This window comes from Anthonomus grandis, chromosome 8 (assembly GCF_022605725.1).
Source record: "Anthonomus grandis grandis chromosome 8, icAntGran1.3, whole genome shotgun sequence".
Lineage (NCBI taxonomy): Eukaryota > Metazoa > Arthropoda > Insecta > Coleoptera > Curculionidae > Anthonomus > Anthonomus grandis.
In genome coordinates this window covers 19,140,292-19,157,651 of record NC_065553.1, presented here as the reverse complement: position 1 = coordinate 19,157,651, position 17,360 = coordinate 19,140,292, and the positions used below count along the sequence as shown (strand labels likewise).

Genomic DNA, 17,360 nt, shown 5'->3' with positions numbered 1-17,360 from the left:
TCTAGTACTTGCTGTGTTTTTGGATTTTAAGAGAGCGTTTAAAACCGTGAGTAGAGAAATGTTGATTCGGAAATTAGAACGGTTAGGCCTTAAAAATAATGTATAAGTGGTAGAGTTCAGCGAGTCATGTACAAAAATAGTTCATCTGAAAGTGTTAATGTAAAGCATGGTGTGCCACAGGGATCGGTTTTGGGCCCCTTGCTATTTTTATTGTATGTCAACGATATGGTGTAGGTAGTGCGAGGGTGTAATGTGGTGTTGTTTGCGGACGATACAATGTTATATGTGGTGTGTAAAGACATTCGTCAACTGCAACAGATGATGAACGTTGAACTCAATAACTTATTCATCTGGCTTTGTAGAAATAAACTAAGTTTAAATGCAAGTAAATCCAAGTTTTGTATATTTGGCAAAAGATCTAGATTAAGTTCTATAGACTTGGGCAATATACAGATTTCTGTGAATGGGGAAAGTATTTTGTATGCCAAAGAAATTAAATATTTGGGAGCAATTTTCGATGCCAATCTGAATTTCCATGCTCATGCATATTATGTAATGAGAAAATTCTCAAAAAAAGTTGGATTTATCACTAGAGTTGGAAAAAATGTGTCAATGTACATCAAATTAAAACTTTACAACGCCATTGCTGTTCCTCATTTACAGTTCTGTTCAACATTATTGTTTAACTTGCCACAGTATAGAATTGACCAACTGGAAGAATTCAAAATAGGGCTATGAGACTGATTCTAAATTGTAATCGTTACACGCCTGTTGTCTCTATGTTGGGTGTCCTAGATATGTTGTCTGTACATCAAAGAATTTTGTATAACGTTATAATATATGGCGATTCTAATAAGATTCCATTATTATTATTTTTTAAATGCTCTTGTATATTTTTGTAAAATTTGACTTCTTTAAATACTCGTATAATAATTATAATTACTCGTATAAGTACGACCCTGGGACTAATTTGGCATATGTTGAAAAACTGTTTGTCGAGCCCGATCAAGCAATCGGTTAAAAAACAAAAATTTTATAGGGGTTACACTTTAGGGGACACATGATATAGAAAAACGAGATCCAGATGTAAACCATTAGTATCAAATTTGAATTAAAATAATTTTGAAAACTGAGCATTTCCAAGCATCGGATTGGATTAAAAATATTTCAAACCTCTGCCTTAATATAAAACTAATTGTTTATTTTTTTAAAAGCGCACCCTTGCCGTGTCCATATCATAGCTGTAAAACCGTATCCTCCGGCATACTCTAATTAAACTCTCCGTATTCACAACAGCAAAACCATTTAACCATTTAATAAGGTAAAACGTAAGGTTAGACCCTAGACTCTAGACAGAAAATTACATTATCATATTCACGAAAATGCGGTCTAATGCGGAGAAATATAAAATTTAATTTGTTTCATCGAAGAGAAGTCATGAAATAATAAAGTTTGCATTACGTCCGCCGCGATGACTTGCCCTATCCCTCTTCCCTGCCCCTTTACCCGCGTTAAATTTTCTAAATTGATAGCTGAAAAATTAATAATCCTGGATGAATTGATTTTGCCGGACGTGTATATTAATTTGAAATTTGAACGGTTTCGGCTTAATGAGGAAAAATTCATGTTTGGAGATTAATATAGAGTACGGACGTTTTTTAATATAAATGTTTTTATACGGGTTGATTTAATTAAATTGGTATATTAATGAATAAATTCACGAAAAGCTGATAAAATATTAAGCTCCGTTCAGACAGTCTATGATCTCCAATTAATTAGAAGAAGAAATAAACAAAAATTATTCCATGTTTTGCACAGAAAAATTAATAGTTTTTAAATTTGCATAAAGGAGATTTTCTTCATTGAAAGAATACAAGTTATCGAACCAAACGCAGGTCAATCACTGGTTTATAATCTTTTTCTTGTTGTTACAGTCTCGTGATTTTTTTTGCTTTTTAAGTCGGAGATAGGAGGCGGAGGCAACCAAAAGCCAATGCTCCTGCCCAGTCAGGTGTTGTATGTTCCTGTACATCTGACATACTCAATCGAAGGTTTCTAAGGTCCTAGTCTATTTTTACTAGTTTCTTCTGTTTTATTACCTTATTCTTATTGCATATTTTTAATTTTTCTTTATAAACATAGCTTCGACTACTTGACAGTACATGCAAATTGAAAAAAAAATATAGAGAAACTAGGAAACGGGGAAAAATATCAAATTTGCATTTCTTAAGGACATTATAAAAAAACTGACATTCAGTAACGTGACAAATCATACTTTTAGTCAAATTATGTTGTTAAAAAGTCCGTTAAATTTATTTATTTAAATTATACTTACCGAATACTTCTAGTAATGCTACCCGTGTGGTGTATTCGGATAAACTCATTCGACGTGGTAGCTTTATGAAAAGATGACGTTTTTTCATTTACGAAAAACGTATCAGGCACCCATATGTTTGTGATAAATTCAGAGCCCACAGATAGTTGTTCTACCTGAAAAATCACAAGAAAAAAACAATTAAACTATATAAGAAAAATTAGCGTGTATATATGCTTACCTGAGGTCTCTTTTGAAATGCAAGTCTCGGATCAGTCCAGAACTGTCGGAAGTAAAAATCCAATGTGAAATCCTAATTAACAGAAAACGCATATTAGAAATATTTCTTATCAAATCATATAAATATAGAATTAAGAACGAAACTATAAGCTAAGTCATGCATAATGCGTACGTGCAAAAGCAAGCCTGCAAATAATTAATTATTATATGATTATAAGTTCAAATTAACCCCAAATTAGTTCCAAAAAAAGGCATCTGAAAAAAGAGCATCTATAAGAAAACACCCCTTTAACTCACTTTAACCCGACCTCGGCTCGGTTCGCCACACTTATCCAAAGGCCAGATAGCGATCCAATTTGCATTAGAGCAACATTAGCATTGGCCGTTGTTAATTTTCAGTGTTAAATCAATGTATTATCAGGCACTTTTAGTCTCCTTCCGTTTTAGATAGAGATATAACGACAATGAGCGTCTTTTGTTCGGGAATTGTATTTCCGGATAGTGTAACATTAACTTAGGACGCCTTGGGGAGGAATTAAATTGGGTTAGTTTCGTTTCGTTTGTGCCGGTTTAGTAAATATAGGGTAATCGCAGCTGGTCACCTTGGGAGGGATATAAGAAATTGTTGGATTATTTTTTAAAACGAGTATTTTTTGTGCATAACTTAAATGAGAGTTGAGGCTCATTCTATAAATAAGGAACAATTAGCTAATAGTAGCAAGAGTAATTTTTTTCTTGGTTTTTGTTGTTTCTCCCATTTTGGGTTTCACCTTTCTATAAGGTCGTCTCCATATTAAACCTCTATGATCGCTGATGAGGACAAGAACTTCTTTTTATTAAGATCAAACTTCAAAAAAGAATTCAGTTACATATTTTTGCTTTACCTACCTGTACATGTTCAGCAAATATTTTTTAAATACAGGGTAAGGTATCTATATAAGGAATATACCAAGGGATATTTTAGGGCAAAATCTGTTTTGCTTTTTGCTGAGATGCAGTACCTCGTAACCCTTAATAAAATACTTTATAAACTATTGGAGGAAATAATTACAGGAGCGCATTGAGAATATTAAAAGTTTACTTTTTTTAACGATTTCTTTGACTAAAAAATTTGTCTCGAAAAATGCTAGATCTTACAGACTAGAAGAGGTATAACCTTCTGGATGGTCTTATTTCCTGAATAAGGATAATAATATAGATAATATATGAGAGAATGAATTCTGTCTCTTTAAGGCTCTACTGCAATATATTTTTTTAAATTTTATGATTTTAATTGATTTTATGATGTAGGATACTTTCCACAAAATGTTTCTTCAAATTTAAAATTTTAGCTAAAAAGACAAAATATCTAAGCTTATACGTAAATGATGACAAAATATGTATAGGAATTGAAGCAATTTATAAACTGCTTTAAAATATATACCTCTCTTTAGCCCGAAATTCATCTCCTATATACTAGATTTTGAAAACTGAATTAGGATCTCTCTTATTATCTATGTACTCTATGTATGTATCCTATCTTCTATGTACTGACTATTCTACAAAGTTTATAGAATTTTTTTTTCATTTATCCAGATTTTTGGTGAGATACTAGCAAAAAGCTGCTGACCAAAAAGTTGCTAATTCGTTATGGAGTTATGCTGATCGAACTATTGGTTCTTCAGTATTATATAGCAATGATCATGAAACTGTTAACTTATAATGCAATTGAAAAATGGCAAATGAAGCAATTTGTATTGGTTAAAGTACGTAAAAATCCTTCAACATTCTTCTGTTTAAAAAATTAATGATTATTATTTTTCTCTTATTTGCCAAGTTTCTACACAAAAAATTATTTCTAATAAATTATAAGTTACTACAGTAGCTTATCCATTTCGAAAATTCTTAAATATAATTTTGTTAACAAAAAAAAAGGCCAAACCAAAGGCGACTTTCTCAAGGGTCAGAGTATAAAATGTTGGAGTTATCATTGGAATTATGATCACTGAATCATTAGATTTGCTCCAATCTGTTATATATCACTTTTGGCCCTTAAAATTTGTCTCCAAAAACACCAGATATTGGTGCAATCTGACGGATAATCAATTAATGAGGAAGGATGACAATCTGAAATGATCATTGGTCGAACGATTAGTTTTCCAGAAATCTTCACTGAAAATAGAATTGGATTTTTTTTATCTTTAATTTTTCAAGCAGAAACAAGTTCACCTACTGTTTTTATCGAATTCCAGCAAAAAGCTCTTACTATCAAGAAAATACTGGCCCATAAGTAAATAAATCTCCCCAAAACATCCATTTTAAATATTAAATATCAGAAAATATTTCGGACTAATCTGTAGCTTTAAGCCTCAATTAAACCCCCTTCACTAAACAAATAATACATCAATAAAACTGAAAAAAAATGACTGTCATATCCCATCAAGTTATGCATAAAACACGGCTTATTAAATATTTTCCCGGTTCAGCATTGCTATTTTCTATCAAGCTAACGGGGCGTTTAAAAATAGGTTGCGGCACAACATCGAAACTGATTGTGCATATTATAAACAATTAATCATTTAAATCGATATGAAATTACCAAGTATACAAATTCACCTTGTACACTTCAGAAAACCCCCGTTTACTACGGCAGGAAAGGTCGTGAAATAGGCTCAAGGTTGAGATATTCTAAGGGGTAAATCGATTTGAAGAAATCGCAAGTTTTTCGCTATAAACAATGTATTAGTACGAGGGCAAATGGCCATCATTTTTTTACCATAAGAAACTCTATAACCTTATGCAGATATCTTTTATAAGATTTAAGATGCATGAGGTGTACAAAATAAAAAGTGACTTTAATAACGCGATGATAAATCGACACTTGAAAAGTTACATTTTATAACACCCTCAAAGTGGTTTTATTGCACATTTCAGGTTACTGAAAGTGATCACGAAAAGAGCATTACTCCACTTTATCGTTATTGGGTGACGGTTTCATGAATATTCGCCTGCCCTCGTACTAAAAGAAACTTGGATGCAGACATGTATTGCCCCATTATGCAGTAACTTGTGCAGTTACCCTCTTTTCCTGGTCATGCAATCTTGTACAGGGTTGGTCGAAGTCATTAATTTCTATTATGTAATTTAAAGAGCTGCTTGGAAGTGTTGAAAAGGTAATTTCTTAAAAGGTTGTATACTTGTGTAGGAAGGGTGTCAAGGTTTATTAAAAAGATTTAAGTTTTTGTGTTATTTTATTTTTTTATATGATTGAATGGTCTTTTTTAATAAATTATTCTGGTTTCTTAACACACTGACATGTGATGGAAGTTATCTATGAAAGTTTTTCAAGTTTATAGTGAAAAAATTAAAAATGGCTAAAAATGCAAAAATACCTCAAATAACCATTAATAAATACGAAAATGTGCACAAATTTCATAATTAATGAAATAGATGTTTGGTTTTATATATAATCCAATAAAAGTCTAGTTTCATGATAATATTATTTATTACTGAGTTTTTAATGAAATTATAAAATTTGAATGTAAGAATATCCAAAAATGTAACATATTATAGCAATTTGTTTATTGAATAAAATTGATAAAACAATTTAATTAGAATTTAAGTACTAATATAAGTACTCAACGTGTATTAAAAAGATTTAATTTTTTTGTTTTTGGTTGTTTTTTAATACCATATAAAAAAGGTTTTTTTTTCAATAAATTAATCTGATTTCATAATTGGTCAAATTTGGGTTTTCAATTGAAGCCAAAAACTTAAAAATAAAATGTCAAATAAAACTTTTAAGCAGTCCACTTTTCAGGAATACTGAGAACAGGACCACTGCAGGCAACAACAAAAGATAGCAGAGCTGCTCAAAGGCCATCCACCCTGCAGCAAGCACCTATATAGAAAGTAGATATATATAAGAAAGAGGACGAGAAAGAGAGCACGTTTCACATTCTATGCTTTTGCCAAACATTCAGCCAGACCAAGGCGGTAGTCCTGGGAGAAGCCAAATCTTCACCAGAGTGGAAAAGAACTACACTACTAGGCAATTCCTGGAACTATGCAGGTTCCACTTAGTGGGAAAGTAAGTGGGAAACCGGGCCTGAATTAAAAACTTTTTCTTTACAATTAAATATCACTATTAATTATAATTAAATGATTTTTAAAAAATGTACTGAATTTCAAATGAGAAAAAATAATTAAATAGTGTGGTTCATAATTATTTAGATAATTGTTAGTCAAATAGACTATTTCCATAATAACATTATTTAAAACTGTGCTGCTAAACAAAATATAAAAAAATAAGTAAGGGATAAAACTTGTTAAATTAGAAAGTTGCTAAACTTCCTAATTTGTGTTTTCACAATTCATTTTAATCTTTATTAATTAAATAAATATACTCAAATTCAAATAATAACATTGGAAGAGTGGGTTGTCATTTGGCTTCATAAATAATCAAATAAATAATGAATTTTTTTAAATTCTGCACAGTATTAAATAATGAAAATATACAGGGTGTCCCGGTTTATGTGGAAAATCTCTCGGATTTAGGTAGAACATCGAAAAATAATACCGAACGTTCCTATAAAAAAAATTCCTACAGGTCTTCTTTACGAAGATACAGCCTCCTAAAGGACGCAGGAATTTTTGTTATAGGAACGTTCGGTATTATTTTTCGATGTTCTACCTGAATCCGAGAGATTTCCCACATGAATCGGGACACCCTGTATAAGACCGCGGTGGTAATCAATTTATGAAAAATTGAGTGAATATATTCCCAAAAATTAAAAATATCATGGACATTTGAAAAATGCAATTTTTTTTTCGGATTATTCAAAGGCCCAGAGATTTTGAAAAATAGTTATAGGCATTATTCCAAAATTTTTACTGGATAGTTATTTTAGGATTTTTTATGGAGTATACAGAGTGATGAAAAAAAACAATAATTTTTGGAAAAAATATTTTTTTTTATAAAACATTCATAGAATACTTTTTTCTTTACTTCGACAATAATAAAACAAATTACAACCAAAGTTTTCATAATAAAATACTTGAAAACTTGTATTTAATTCTGTAAACTTTGAGATAACTTTAATATTGGTATATATATTCCTCAATAAATTTCATGGCCTAGTTTAGCATTTTTAACATTTTTGAAAATACACCACAAAGATTTTTAGAATTTAACCTATTTTCACTTTTTCTAAAAAACATACAGAGCCCTAGGACAAAATTTTTTTGAAAGGAATTTGAGAAATTATAACTCCAAAACATCTCAATACAATTATTTCTAGCATAAATAAATAATTTTCTAATTATTTAAATATATTTCTCGTTAAAGTTTTTATCTAGCATAACTTAAATGGGCATCCTATTTTTTTCAAAACCGAATCAATATTTTTTTATTCTTGGCCTAGGAATGGTTAATTTATTTTAATGATCAGGATTCACTTAAAGAATAAAATTAGCATGTTGGAACATATTTTAAGGTTGTATGTGAAAGATTAATAGTAAATTAATTACAAATTTAAAAATGCCCAATGTGTTAAATTAAAAGAAATATTTCTAGCATTACCTTTCTAATATAATAAAAAATTCAAGAAACAAAATACATTAAAAATCAAACCGCTTTGAATTTTATATAAATCAGAATTCTCTTATATAACCTTCTAGAATAAGCTAGCCAATAATTCTATACTAAAATATAGATTCTCTAACCAGAAATTATACATTTGCTATAGTCTTTCATTATAGTAATTTGTATTGGCCTTTGATCAAATAACAGCTTAGATGAGTCGTTAATTTTAAAATAACAACTTCATTTCTATTAAAAAATATTATTAAAATTTGACTCGCTTAAACGTGAACCCAATTAAGTATCTAAAAATAAAATTTTAACGGTTGTAAAGTGGCTTACTTTTTATGCACCCCTTTACCGATGAATATTTTGTAAAGTTTAAGCATTTGAGTGGCCCCTTAAATAAGATTGAAATTGAAGGAGCCTCCTAAATTTTAATATTTATCAGTTGGTTAATTATTTATTGTGTATTTTTGCATAATTAGTTTGGGGAAGATGGAGTGCTCTTTTTCTTGTAATTAATTACCTTGGATAAAGAATCTACCTTATAGTAAATTGTACAAAGGTATAGGAATTTTTAAAAGGGACAAAAAATTAAAAAAGGAATACAGGCCTGAATCCGTAATTTAAAAAAGTTTGCACAACGAATAAAAATTTAAAAAAATAATGTTCAAACCTTAAATTTGAATAAAAAGGTGCTGAGACAGAGCGAAGAACGTCATAATAATTTATGACGAGCTTAAATCGAAATTTTACAATGATCGGTTTGTTACGCTCCCCCGAGTCCCTTTTTTTAAAATCCGCGCCCATAAATTTGAACAAATGAACTATAAATAACCGTCCGCTATTTAGTATTTAGACAAACATTCCCTTATTTCCGAAATTGGAGCGCGCGGAGCACAGCATCCGGGATTTTGGCTTAATTCCAGAATTTCCAGGCCAAGTGTCAGAAAATTTGGGCGTGCCTTTGTGTGTTATATGGAACATCGTTTAATAATGGAAGTGGTTTATTTAATCTTGTTACGATATGTGTATGTGGAAAAAATGGTACGGAACAATAGATGGAGCACCAAAAAATTGACGGCTTTACCACATCTAGGGTTCAAGGCCGAAATATTATTTTGTATTAACATGGTATTTTTTTCAAAGTACATTTGATACCGGTAATTTATTTTTATATTTTACATCATTGTCAAAATTCAAATTAAGAAATATATTGGTTTTTGGGGCTTCATACTTTAATTGGTAGATTTTCAAAAAATAAAAAAAGTAAATGATTCAAATTTTAAAAATTTTCTAAAAATGTTTAATATACACCTATTTTTGGCAAGCAACTGTATTTTCTCCTTTTCCTCGGTTTTTCTTCTAGAAATAGAGACTTTCTCCAAATATTTTTTTAAATGATGAAAACTAAATTGAGTCATGTCTCTTCGAAGGTTACCAAGGACCAATAGCCTTGGAAAAGCCAATAAGGCTCCCTTATCCGATTGGAAATAGATCACCGAGAACTAGACAAACGAGTAAAGAAAGCGACTAAAAAAGTCGTAAGATCACATAATACAAACATCATATAAGAAGCCATCGAAAGCAAGATGAATATGAAAGTCCTCCGATCAAAAAAACAAAGGGAAATTAGCGCAAATATAAAATGAAGAGCCATTAAGGACAAGCTGTGACAGACAGAGAACAGATCACATCCACTATCCAGCGTATAGACCAGGTAATCCTGAATACGGCTTTGGGATTCGAAAACGTCCCAGAGATTGATACTGCAAGCCTGAGAATGGCACTGAAGTAGACGAAAAATCAAAAGGCCCTAGGAGGAGATTGCGTTACAATAGATATGTAATAGTAAATGGATCAGTAATCATCTTTTTCAACAAATGTGTGGAGGACGAAAAAATTTCCGATGTCTCGAAGAATGATGTGGTAATAATTCTTTTCAAAAATGGAGACCAAATCAATATTGAAAGCTATAGACCGACCAGTTTTTTGTACATTTTTTATAAGCTTCTTATCAAAATCATAACCAACTGATTCAACAAAATGTTCGATTTCTTCCAGACAATGAACAGGCCGTGTTCCGAAGCGGCTTACAAAGGATCAATATATTACAAATGATCACATTCAAACCGTACGGTAAATATCTCATTACCCCTCGCATTTATTGACTACAGAAAAGCTTTCCATTCAGAGGAAACCTGGGCGGTACTGGGGGCAATGGGCAATACGAGGACTTACTCAAGATATATAAGCCTCATTCAGTATATCTGCAAGGATGCTACAATACATATTAAAGTAGACAAAAAATATAACAACACAACACTTCCTTCAAAATTATTTCCTCTAGCATTAGAAGGCATGTGTAAGAACTTAACCAGGCAATAAAAGATCGTCAACTAATACGGCAGATTTTTGAGATGTTTCAGAATACGGAGGAAAAGCGGTGTGGCATGGGCAGCAGTTGGAAAACTCGCATATATCCTCAAAGAACCGATTATATCAATTAATCTGAAATAGAAAATATACAAGAAACTATATTTTGTATGGACGCGAGACTCGTCACCACGCCAAAATGAGTGTCGAGAAAGAATGGAAGAAGGGAGAACGAAACTCTCAGCACAAAACAGATCAACATGGAAAAAATAGAAGAAGCCTATGTTCAGGAGTAGTCAACTAATACTGCCTGATAAAGTTGATTGTTGAAAATTATTTTTATTGTTATTATATTTCACTAATTTCTATATTTGAAAATATCTTTGAATCTTTACTTAAGTGTGCTTTAGGAAATTGCAGCTTAGAAGTCATGGATTTGTGTGAGGAAGTACTTGAGAACTTTGAGGGTGGCTTACACTCTCACGCCACATTTTTTCATTTATCGAAAGCCTTTGATAATGTTGAGCATGATATTCTTTTACAAAAATTAAATTAATTATATCTGATTGATAGAAGTACGTATAAGTAATAATAAAGTAGTATATTTTATTAAACGGTGTGAATTGTGGAGTTTAACAATAAAATGTGAAGTTCCAGAAAGTTCCGTTCTAGGACCTATTTTATTCTTGGTAGGCGTGCCTATTTGTGATGAGTGAGTCCTGTGTTTTATCTCTATGTGGAGGACATCAAATATTTCTTGCATCTCTCATGAGTCATGTGCCAACTTAAAAGATTGACCTGTCTCAAGCCGTATTTTTTTGCAAAAATTCCTCAGAGATGATTGCAATTTTTTTAAAAGAATTTAAGGCATATTCAGCCATTTTTGGCTTCTTGTGGATTTATGGATTCTTTTCCGGATTCCATCTGGACTACCTTTTATGCTTTTGGTTTTTCTTCGAATCAGTTAAAATTGATATTTAAATATTCCAGGCTTTTGTAATTTTTTTGTAAGTTTTTTTAAGCGGAATCGTTTATAATTGTAGGTTACCCCTACAGCGACTCGGTTCTATCGAAAACACAAGTGCCTGGATGAAATCCTTAAAGAGGTATTGTAAGGAGGTTAATAATGTGCTTCGGGCAAGCGCTCCAAAAACGAATGTGATTGAGGAAACATCGCTAAAGTCAAGAACTTGCTGCTTGGAAATCCTCACCTTAGCTTGAAAGAGCTAGCACAAGAGCTAAATACTTCACACAGACTTTTCAGGACTTCCCTTGACCCGGGCTACGTCTTAAAGTAATGGCGTGACTACTAACTACACAGACCCTAAATCGTATTGACCAATCAGCCTCACCAGTTTTCTGCTAAAGACAATTGAGGGACTGATTGACGGATCCTGGACCTACTCATGAGAAAGGTCGAGAGTGTTCTAGGGAATGGTAAGCCACACCACCGCGAAGAGGCGGTTAATAACAACTCTTTCGCAGTAACCTGCTAAGCATTCGAGGGCTATGGCTCAGAACTCTGTTTGATGAGCTGGATAGAGGCTATGCTCTCGTAACGTTATGTATCCGCAACAGTGAGATTGGTAAAACGTTGGATGCTAGGAACTACCTGCAGTGGGGAGTTTTAATCCCAATGTTGTGGTATTTAGTGTTCGACACCTTAATTAATTAATATTTAAATAGAACGGATTTATACAGACTAGTAATTTTTTGCCCAGGGAAGAATGCCGCCAAAATGTAATGATAAGGAGTCTGCGTATAATAGATAAACAGTTCCTCTCGGGTGGTCTGAGGATCAACCCCAAAAAATCACAGCTTCTACTATTTACGAGGACACGCAACTTTGACACAATACTTGTTGGAGGGCATTGTTGGTTGGTGGAACGGTGTCAACTAGTGCGCTAGAGACTCTGTAGAGTCTTCAGCTATTAGACCTCGTGTTGCAAATCCAGGCAATGAGGACTGCGTATTGGCTACATGTTCTCGATGAACTACGGTGTGGTAAAACTGGTAATGCAAAAACTGGTCACAGGCTGTACAAGAGTCTCGCTCTTCTTCTGGTGGGCAGTGACTGTATACCTAAGACTGTGGATTGCAAGAGATTTGTGACCCACATCCACGGCAGACAAGAGTGGCAACATTTCAATAAGTCTTTATTATTAAATAAGGAGACCATCTGGTATACAGATGGCTCCAGAATGAACGACAGATCTGTTGCAGGGTTCTGTGGTGGGGTCCCACATACCAGTAGGGTATATTCGCTGGGTTGCAGTTTTTATTATGTTGAAATGCGGACAGAAAATCCCAAACTGCGAGCACTGCATATTCATATTAATCTGCTCAGACAGCAGAGCTGCTATTAAGGCTACTACGCTAGGTGTGCTCCAAGCTAGTATTGGAGTGTATAAAGATCCTGAAGGAACTGGTAAAGGTGGGCTGCAGGGTTCAGTTTGTCTCGGTGCCTGGGCATGCAGGCAATATAAGAAAGGAGTGGGAATGTTTGAAATTCTTAAGTCCTAAAAACCAGAGAGCCTTATTAGTTTTTTCCAGACTTTTGTCCTCTGTTATCGCTCCGGCTGTATTTCTACATGGCTCCTGACTACATTTCACACAAATTATTTGTATGATATTTTGAAAATTAGATGTATCGCAGTTATGCTAAAAGGACTTTCACCTCGATAATCCATCTCACCTCAATTTATTTGGTCAAACAAGTACGATATTAACCCAATATGGCTCCCAATGACTTTGTCTATTTACCAAGCTCAAACTGCTTCTTCGAACAATACGTTTCGAGTCGATTTAAGTCGCACAAAAACTAATTTAAAGAAGTCGAGCCACAGTCTGTAAAAAGTGTATTGGTGATTGGATTTTGTTGGAGTAACCGTATTGCTTGGAAATTTTGAAGGCAATTAAATACTTATTGATGATTCATTAAAATTTGTTGTTATTGAGAAATTCCAGGTACATTTGTCGACATTCGTTAAAATGTATAGTCTTGTTTTCTCATTTACTCAACAAGGACGAAACTAAATTTGGCCAAATATTTGACCTTTTGCTGATGATTTTGACTGTGATGTATTGAATATAAGACATTATATGACATTGAATACACTAATTTGGTCTAATTGGTCTATTGCTTAAGGCTATTTTCCTATTATTTTTTTTAGGCTCTCTTAGAAATATTTTTGAAGTAAAACTTCGTAGTTGAAAAGGGGTATGAGGAGTATGAGTTAGAGGAGATAGAAAAAGAGAGATTTACCGTTCGTATATTAGAGTTATATTGAGAGAGAATATACATACATATATTATATATATTGTTAAGTTCTGTATAAAATAGTAGTGATGTGCATCGATTACTTTTATAAGTGTCGAGTAGATACTCATACTTTATATCAAAGTATCAGATATTTTGTATCGTTACAAAGTAGTCATTACTTGTATACTTGTTAGTCAATATACAGGCGAATATTAAGATTTTATATGAATACCTATATCAAATTTAGGGCTTACTTTGGCGTTTGTTAGATTTTTTGAGTATAATTGAGAATAATCAAGTTTTAGTCAGATCTTACAAAATGATATTTTAATATTTATGCTAATAAAAAGTTATCAAGTAATCGGGCACGACGGACAAATTCAAATACTTTTCCTTAGAACAAGGTATCGAGTATCGAAGTATAAAGCAAATGCGTGGCGACTGGCGACAACGCCGGGTAAATATAAATAGGTATAAATAAAAATGATTAATTATTGTTGGGCCGATCGGCGCCGGTTTATTTTATTTCATTTTATTAACAATATTGTCATATTTTACTAATAAAATATATTTAGTACGCATAAGCAGCCACCGGTGACATGGAAATTTGGGATTTAAAAAAGTATTCGAGTAACGAGTAGTTGGGGTCGAAGGATTCGATTACTTCGAATCTTGTATCAGATATTGGCCCGTATGAATAAAAGTGAAGCTTTTGCTTATAAGCAAAAGGTAGAAGCAAAAGGTAATGCTCTGAGCAAAAGGTAGAAGCATAAGGATTTACTTCTTTACATATGAATAACGATAACCTTTTACTCACGAGCAAATGCTTCATAATAATGAGCAAAAGGTGGCGAAAACCTCAGGTCGAGACTTGTTTAATTTCATGTGATTACGTTTGGCTCAGACTAATAAGCTGGTTCCTTTGTGTCTGTGGTTTCATCTATATTTCTTGTTACTGAAGTAGTAAAAAAAACCAAAATGACTTCTAGTGAAGAGGAAGTTGAACCACAGAGTAATATTAGTGAATTGAATTTTATTGCAAAGGAGATACAAGCCTCATACCCTGAAATTTTGATAAAATCACAAATTCCAAGCGCAAAGAAAAAGAAAGACCTAGCTGTCGAAAGAATTACAGGTAAATATGAAGCTTTTTTTGGAAAGAAAATCGAAATCACCAAGTTAACGAAGAAAGTTAATAACATGAAAACAAGACTAAAGAAAAAAACAGATATTAATAAGACCGGAAATCGAAAAATAAAGTTATTGGACTGGGAAAAATTGTTGTTTAAAGCAATGGAAGGTGATACAAATTCGACAGTTAGTAGAATTGCAGGTAAGAGTTTTAATTTTGTTGATTTTTTTTTCTTAAATGTGAAAAACTACTGTGTTTGCGTAATCGATTTTTGAGCTAAAGTCAGTTTATTGATCTTCTTTATGAAAACGAAGGACGGATTATTAAAACTGAGTGTCATGCCATGTCAAAAGTCAATTGTAATTTTATTTCTAGCCACTAGTTTTCAAGGCAACAATACTTCTCAATTTAATCTTCTGTGCTTGACTTTTTTTCTTTTGGGCCATTTCGACGTCTTTACAGGGGTTTTCACCTAAAACTCCGACCTCCGATTTTCCATAAATGAACAGAGATAATTTAGTTAGGTAAAAAGTAGTTGATAACATGATAACGGTCAAATACAATTTTTGCAAGGACAATTTATTAATCGATATCAGGGACCTCGTAATTACGAAATTTTATAAGTATTATGTACATCCAATTTATAGACGTTTTTGTCATTTACCCTAACTCGGTCGGGTCACTCGTGTGTTTGTAATTCTAACCTAATTTTTCAACAATAAAACTTTTATCACCCTGCAAATAAAAATATTTTTATAGGGGCCAAATCTTGTGGCGTGTTACAAGAAAAAAGTATAACTGCTGAAAATGAGAGTTCGTCATCATCAGTAACAGAAAGTAACAATCCTGGCAACTATGCAAATTTCAGCGTTTCTGCCATACAATCCTCAAAAAGAAATGCATTAGCGACATACGAAACAGACGAAACAAGAAGTTTGACCACTTCAGAGCTGCAACGCTTGGTATTATTAGAACAACTGAAAACCACCAGGGTGCAGAGGGAATACTACAATGTGAAACTTCAAGAAATAATGGAAAAAAGTGGAAATACTGAAAAAATTACAGCTGTAGGTTCCTTGACATATCTGGACTTGTAAATACTTTTTTTTTGGGCATAGTTGAAGTATTTTTTCATTTTGTTTTGTACTATATTCGTTTTTGTTATTACTACATTAGAATTAATTAAAATATTAGAAACCATAATATAATGGTATTTTTTTGTCCAGTATTTTGTAAACAATAAATTTAAAATAAAAAACATATCTGAGTTTCTTTTCAAACAAATAATTTATTACATACATATATTCCTTACTAACTGATGTGACAGAATGAAAAGAAAATAGTAATTTCATCGAACCCTTTATCATATTTACTAACAATAAAAAAAATAAGCGCTTCTTTTCAAACGGAATCATTTAGGTAATTTGTAACATGTTTTTTACTAAACTGTGTGACACAAAGATGAGTGTTTCTTTCTAAACGGAAATAATATAAGCTATTACATAATTAATACTAACCTAGGTGACACATGGATCAATTTATTAGATATTCATATCGTAGATTATATCAGCTAAATTTTGTCTCACTTCCTGTCCTCGAATACGAACATGGTCGTCTTCTAAGTCAACAAAATCGTTTTCATTATTATCAATAAAGAGTTCATCTTCTTGAAACTCTTCATCTCCCAATGTTTTTGCAATGTGGTGTAAAATAAAACATGATATAATAATATTTGGAATATTTTCACTTTTAACACGACAAACATACTTCAAGATTGGAAATCGACGTTTAATTTGCCCAAAGCAGCGCTCGATAATTACTCTTTCTTGTTTCAAAAGATTATTGTAACTCCTTTTAGTTGGATTATCGGGATTGCGAAATGGAATCATGAGCCATTGCTCGATTCCATAACCTTCGTCTCCAAGCAGTACGCTGTTCCTTGTTCTTGCCATAATTTGCCGAACTTTCGAATTTTTCCAAATTCTGCTGTCGTGGACCGATCCTGGCCAACTTACATCAACACTAGTGAACATACATTTGGCGTCAAAAGTTGCTTGCACGTTAAGCGTTGCTTTTCCTTTCCGGTTGATATACTCATCACCATGAAAACTGGGTTTTTGTATACCGATATGCGTACAGTCTATGGCACCAATTGCAGTTGGGAAACGATATTTATTTTGCCATAAGTCCTTTGCTTCCATTATAACATTATGAGAAGTAGGAAATTTTATCCACTGATTAGCTTGCACAACAATTCTATTAACGACGGTATTCACTGTTCGTGATACTGTTGACTGCTCTACACCAAGCTCCTCACCTATACCTTTTTGGAATCCAGGATCAGCCAGATACCTTAAACATATTTTCATCTTCTGTAAAGAAGAAAGAGCACCACCTCGCGTTTCTGTAGAAGGGCCCAGAAAATTATTAGCTAACCATTCCACATTACGATTTTCAAATCGAAATAGACTTT

At 32.6% G+C, this 17,360-nt stretch overlaps 1 protein-coding gene across 7 annotated transcripts in view; it reads right to left on the bottom strand.

Annotated features, from left to right (window-relative positions):
• LOC126739081 (gamma-aminobutyric acid receptor subunit beta) overlaps positions 1–17,360 on the bottom strand; it is a 177,295-nt gene that overhangs the window by 77,086 nt on the left and 82,849 nt on the right. For all 7 annotated transcript variants that reach the window (XR_007661547.1, XM_050444587.1, XM_050444588.1 and 4 more), the window contains exons 5-6: positions 2,556–2,627; positions 2,336–2,490 (exon numbers count right to left, since the gene is read on the bottom strand). Coding sequence is in view for 6 of the 7 variants with exons in the window: in XM_050444587.1 (XP_050300544.1) it covers positions 2,336–2,490; positions 2,556–2,627 (227 nt within the window). In the remaining variant the exon portion in view is untranslated. The remainder of the gene's footprint in view (positions 1–2,335; positions 2,491–2,555; positions 2,628–17,360) is intronic.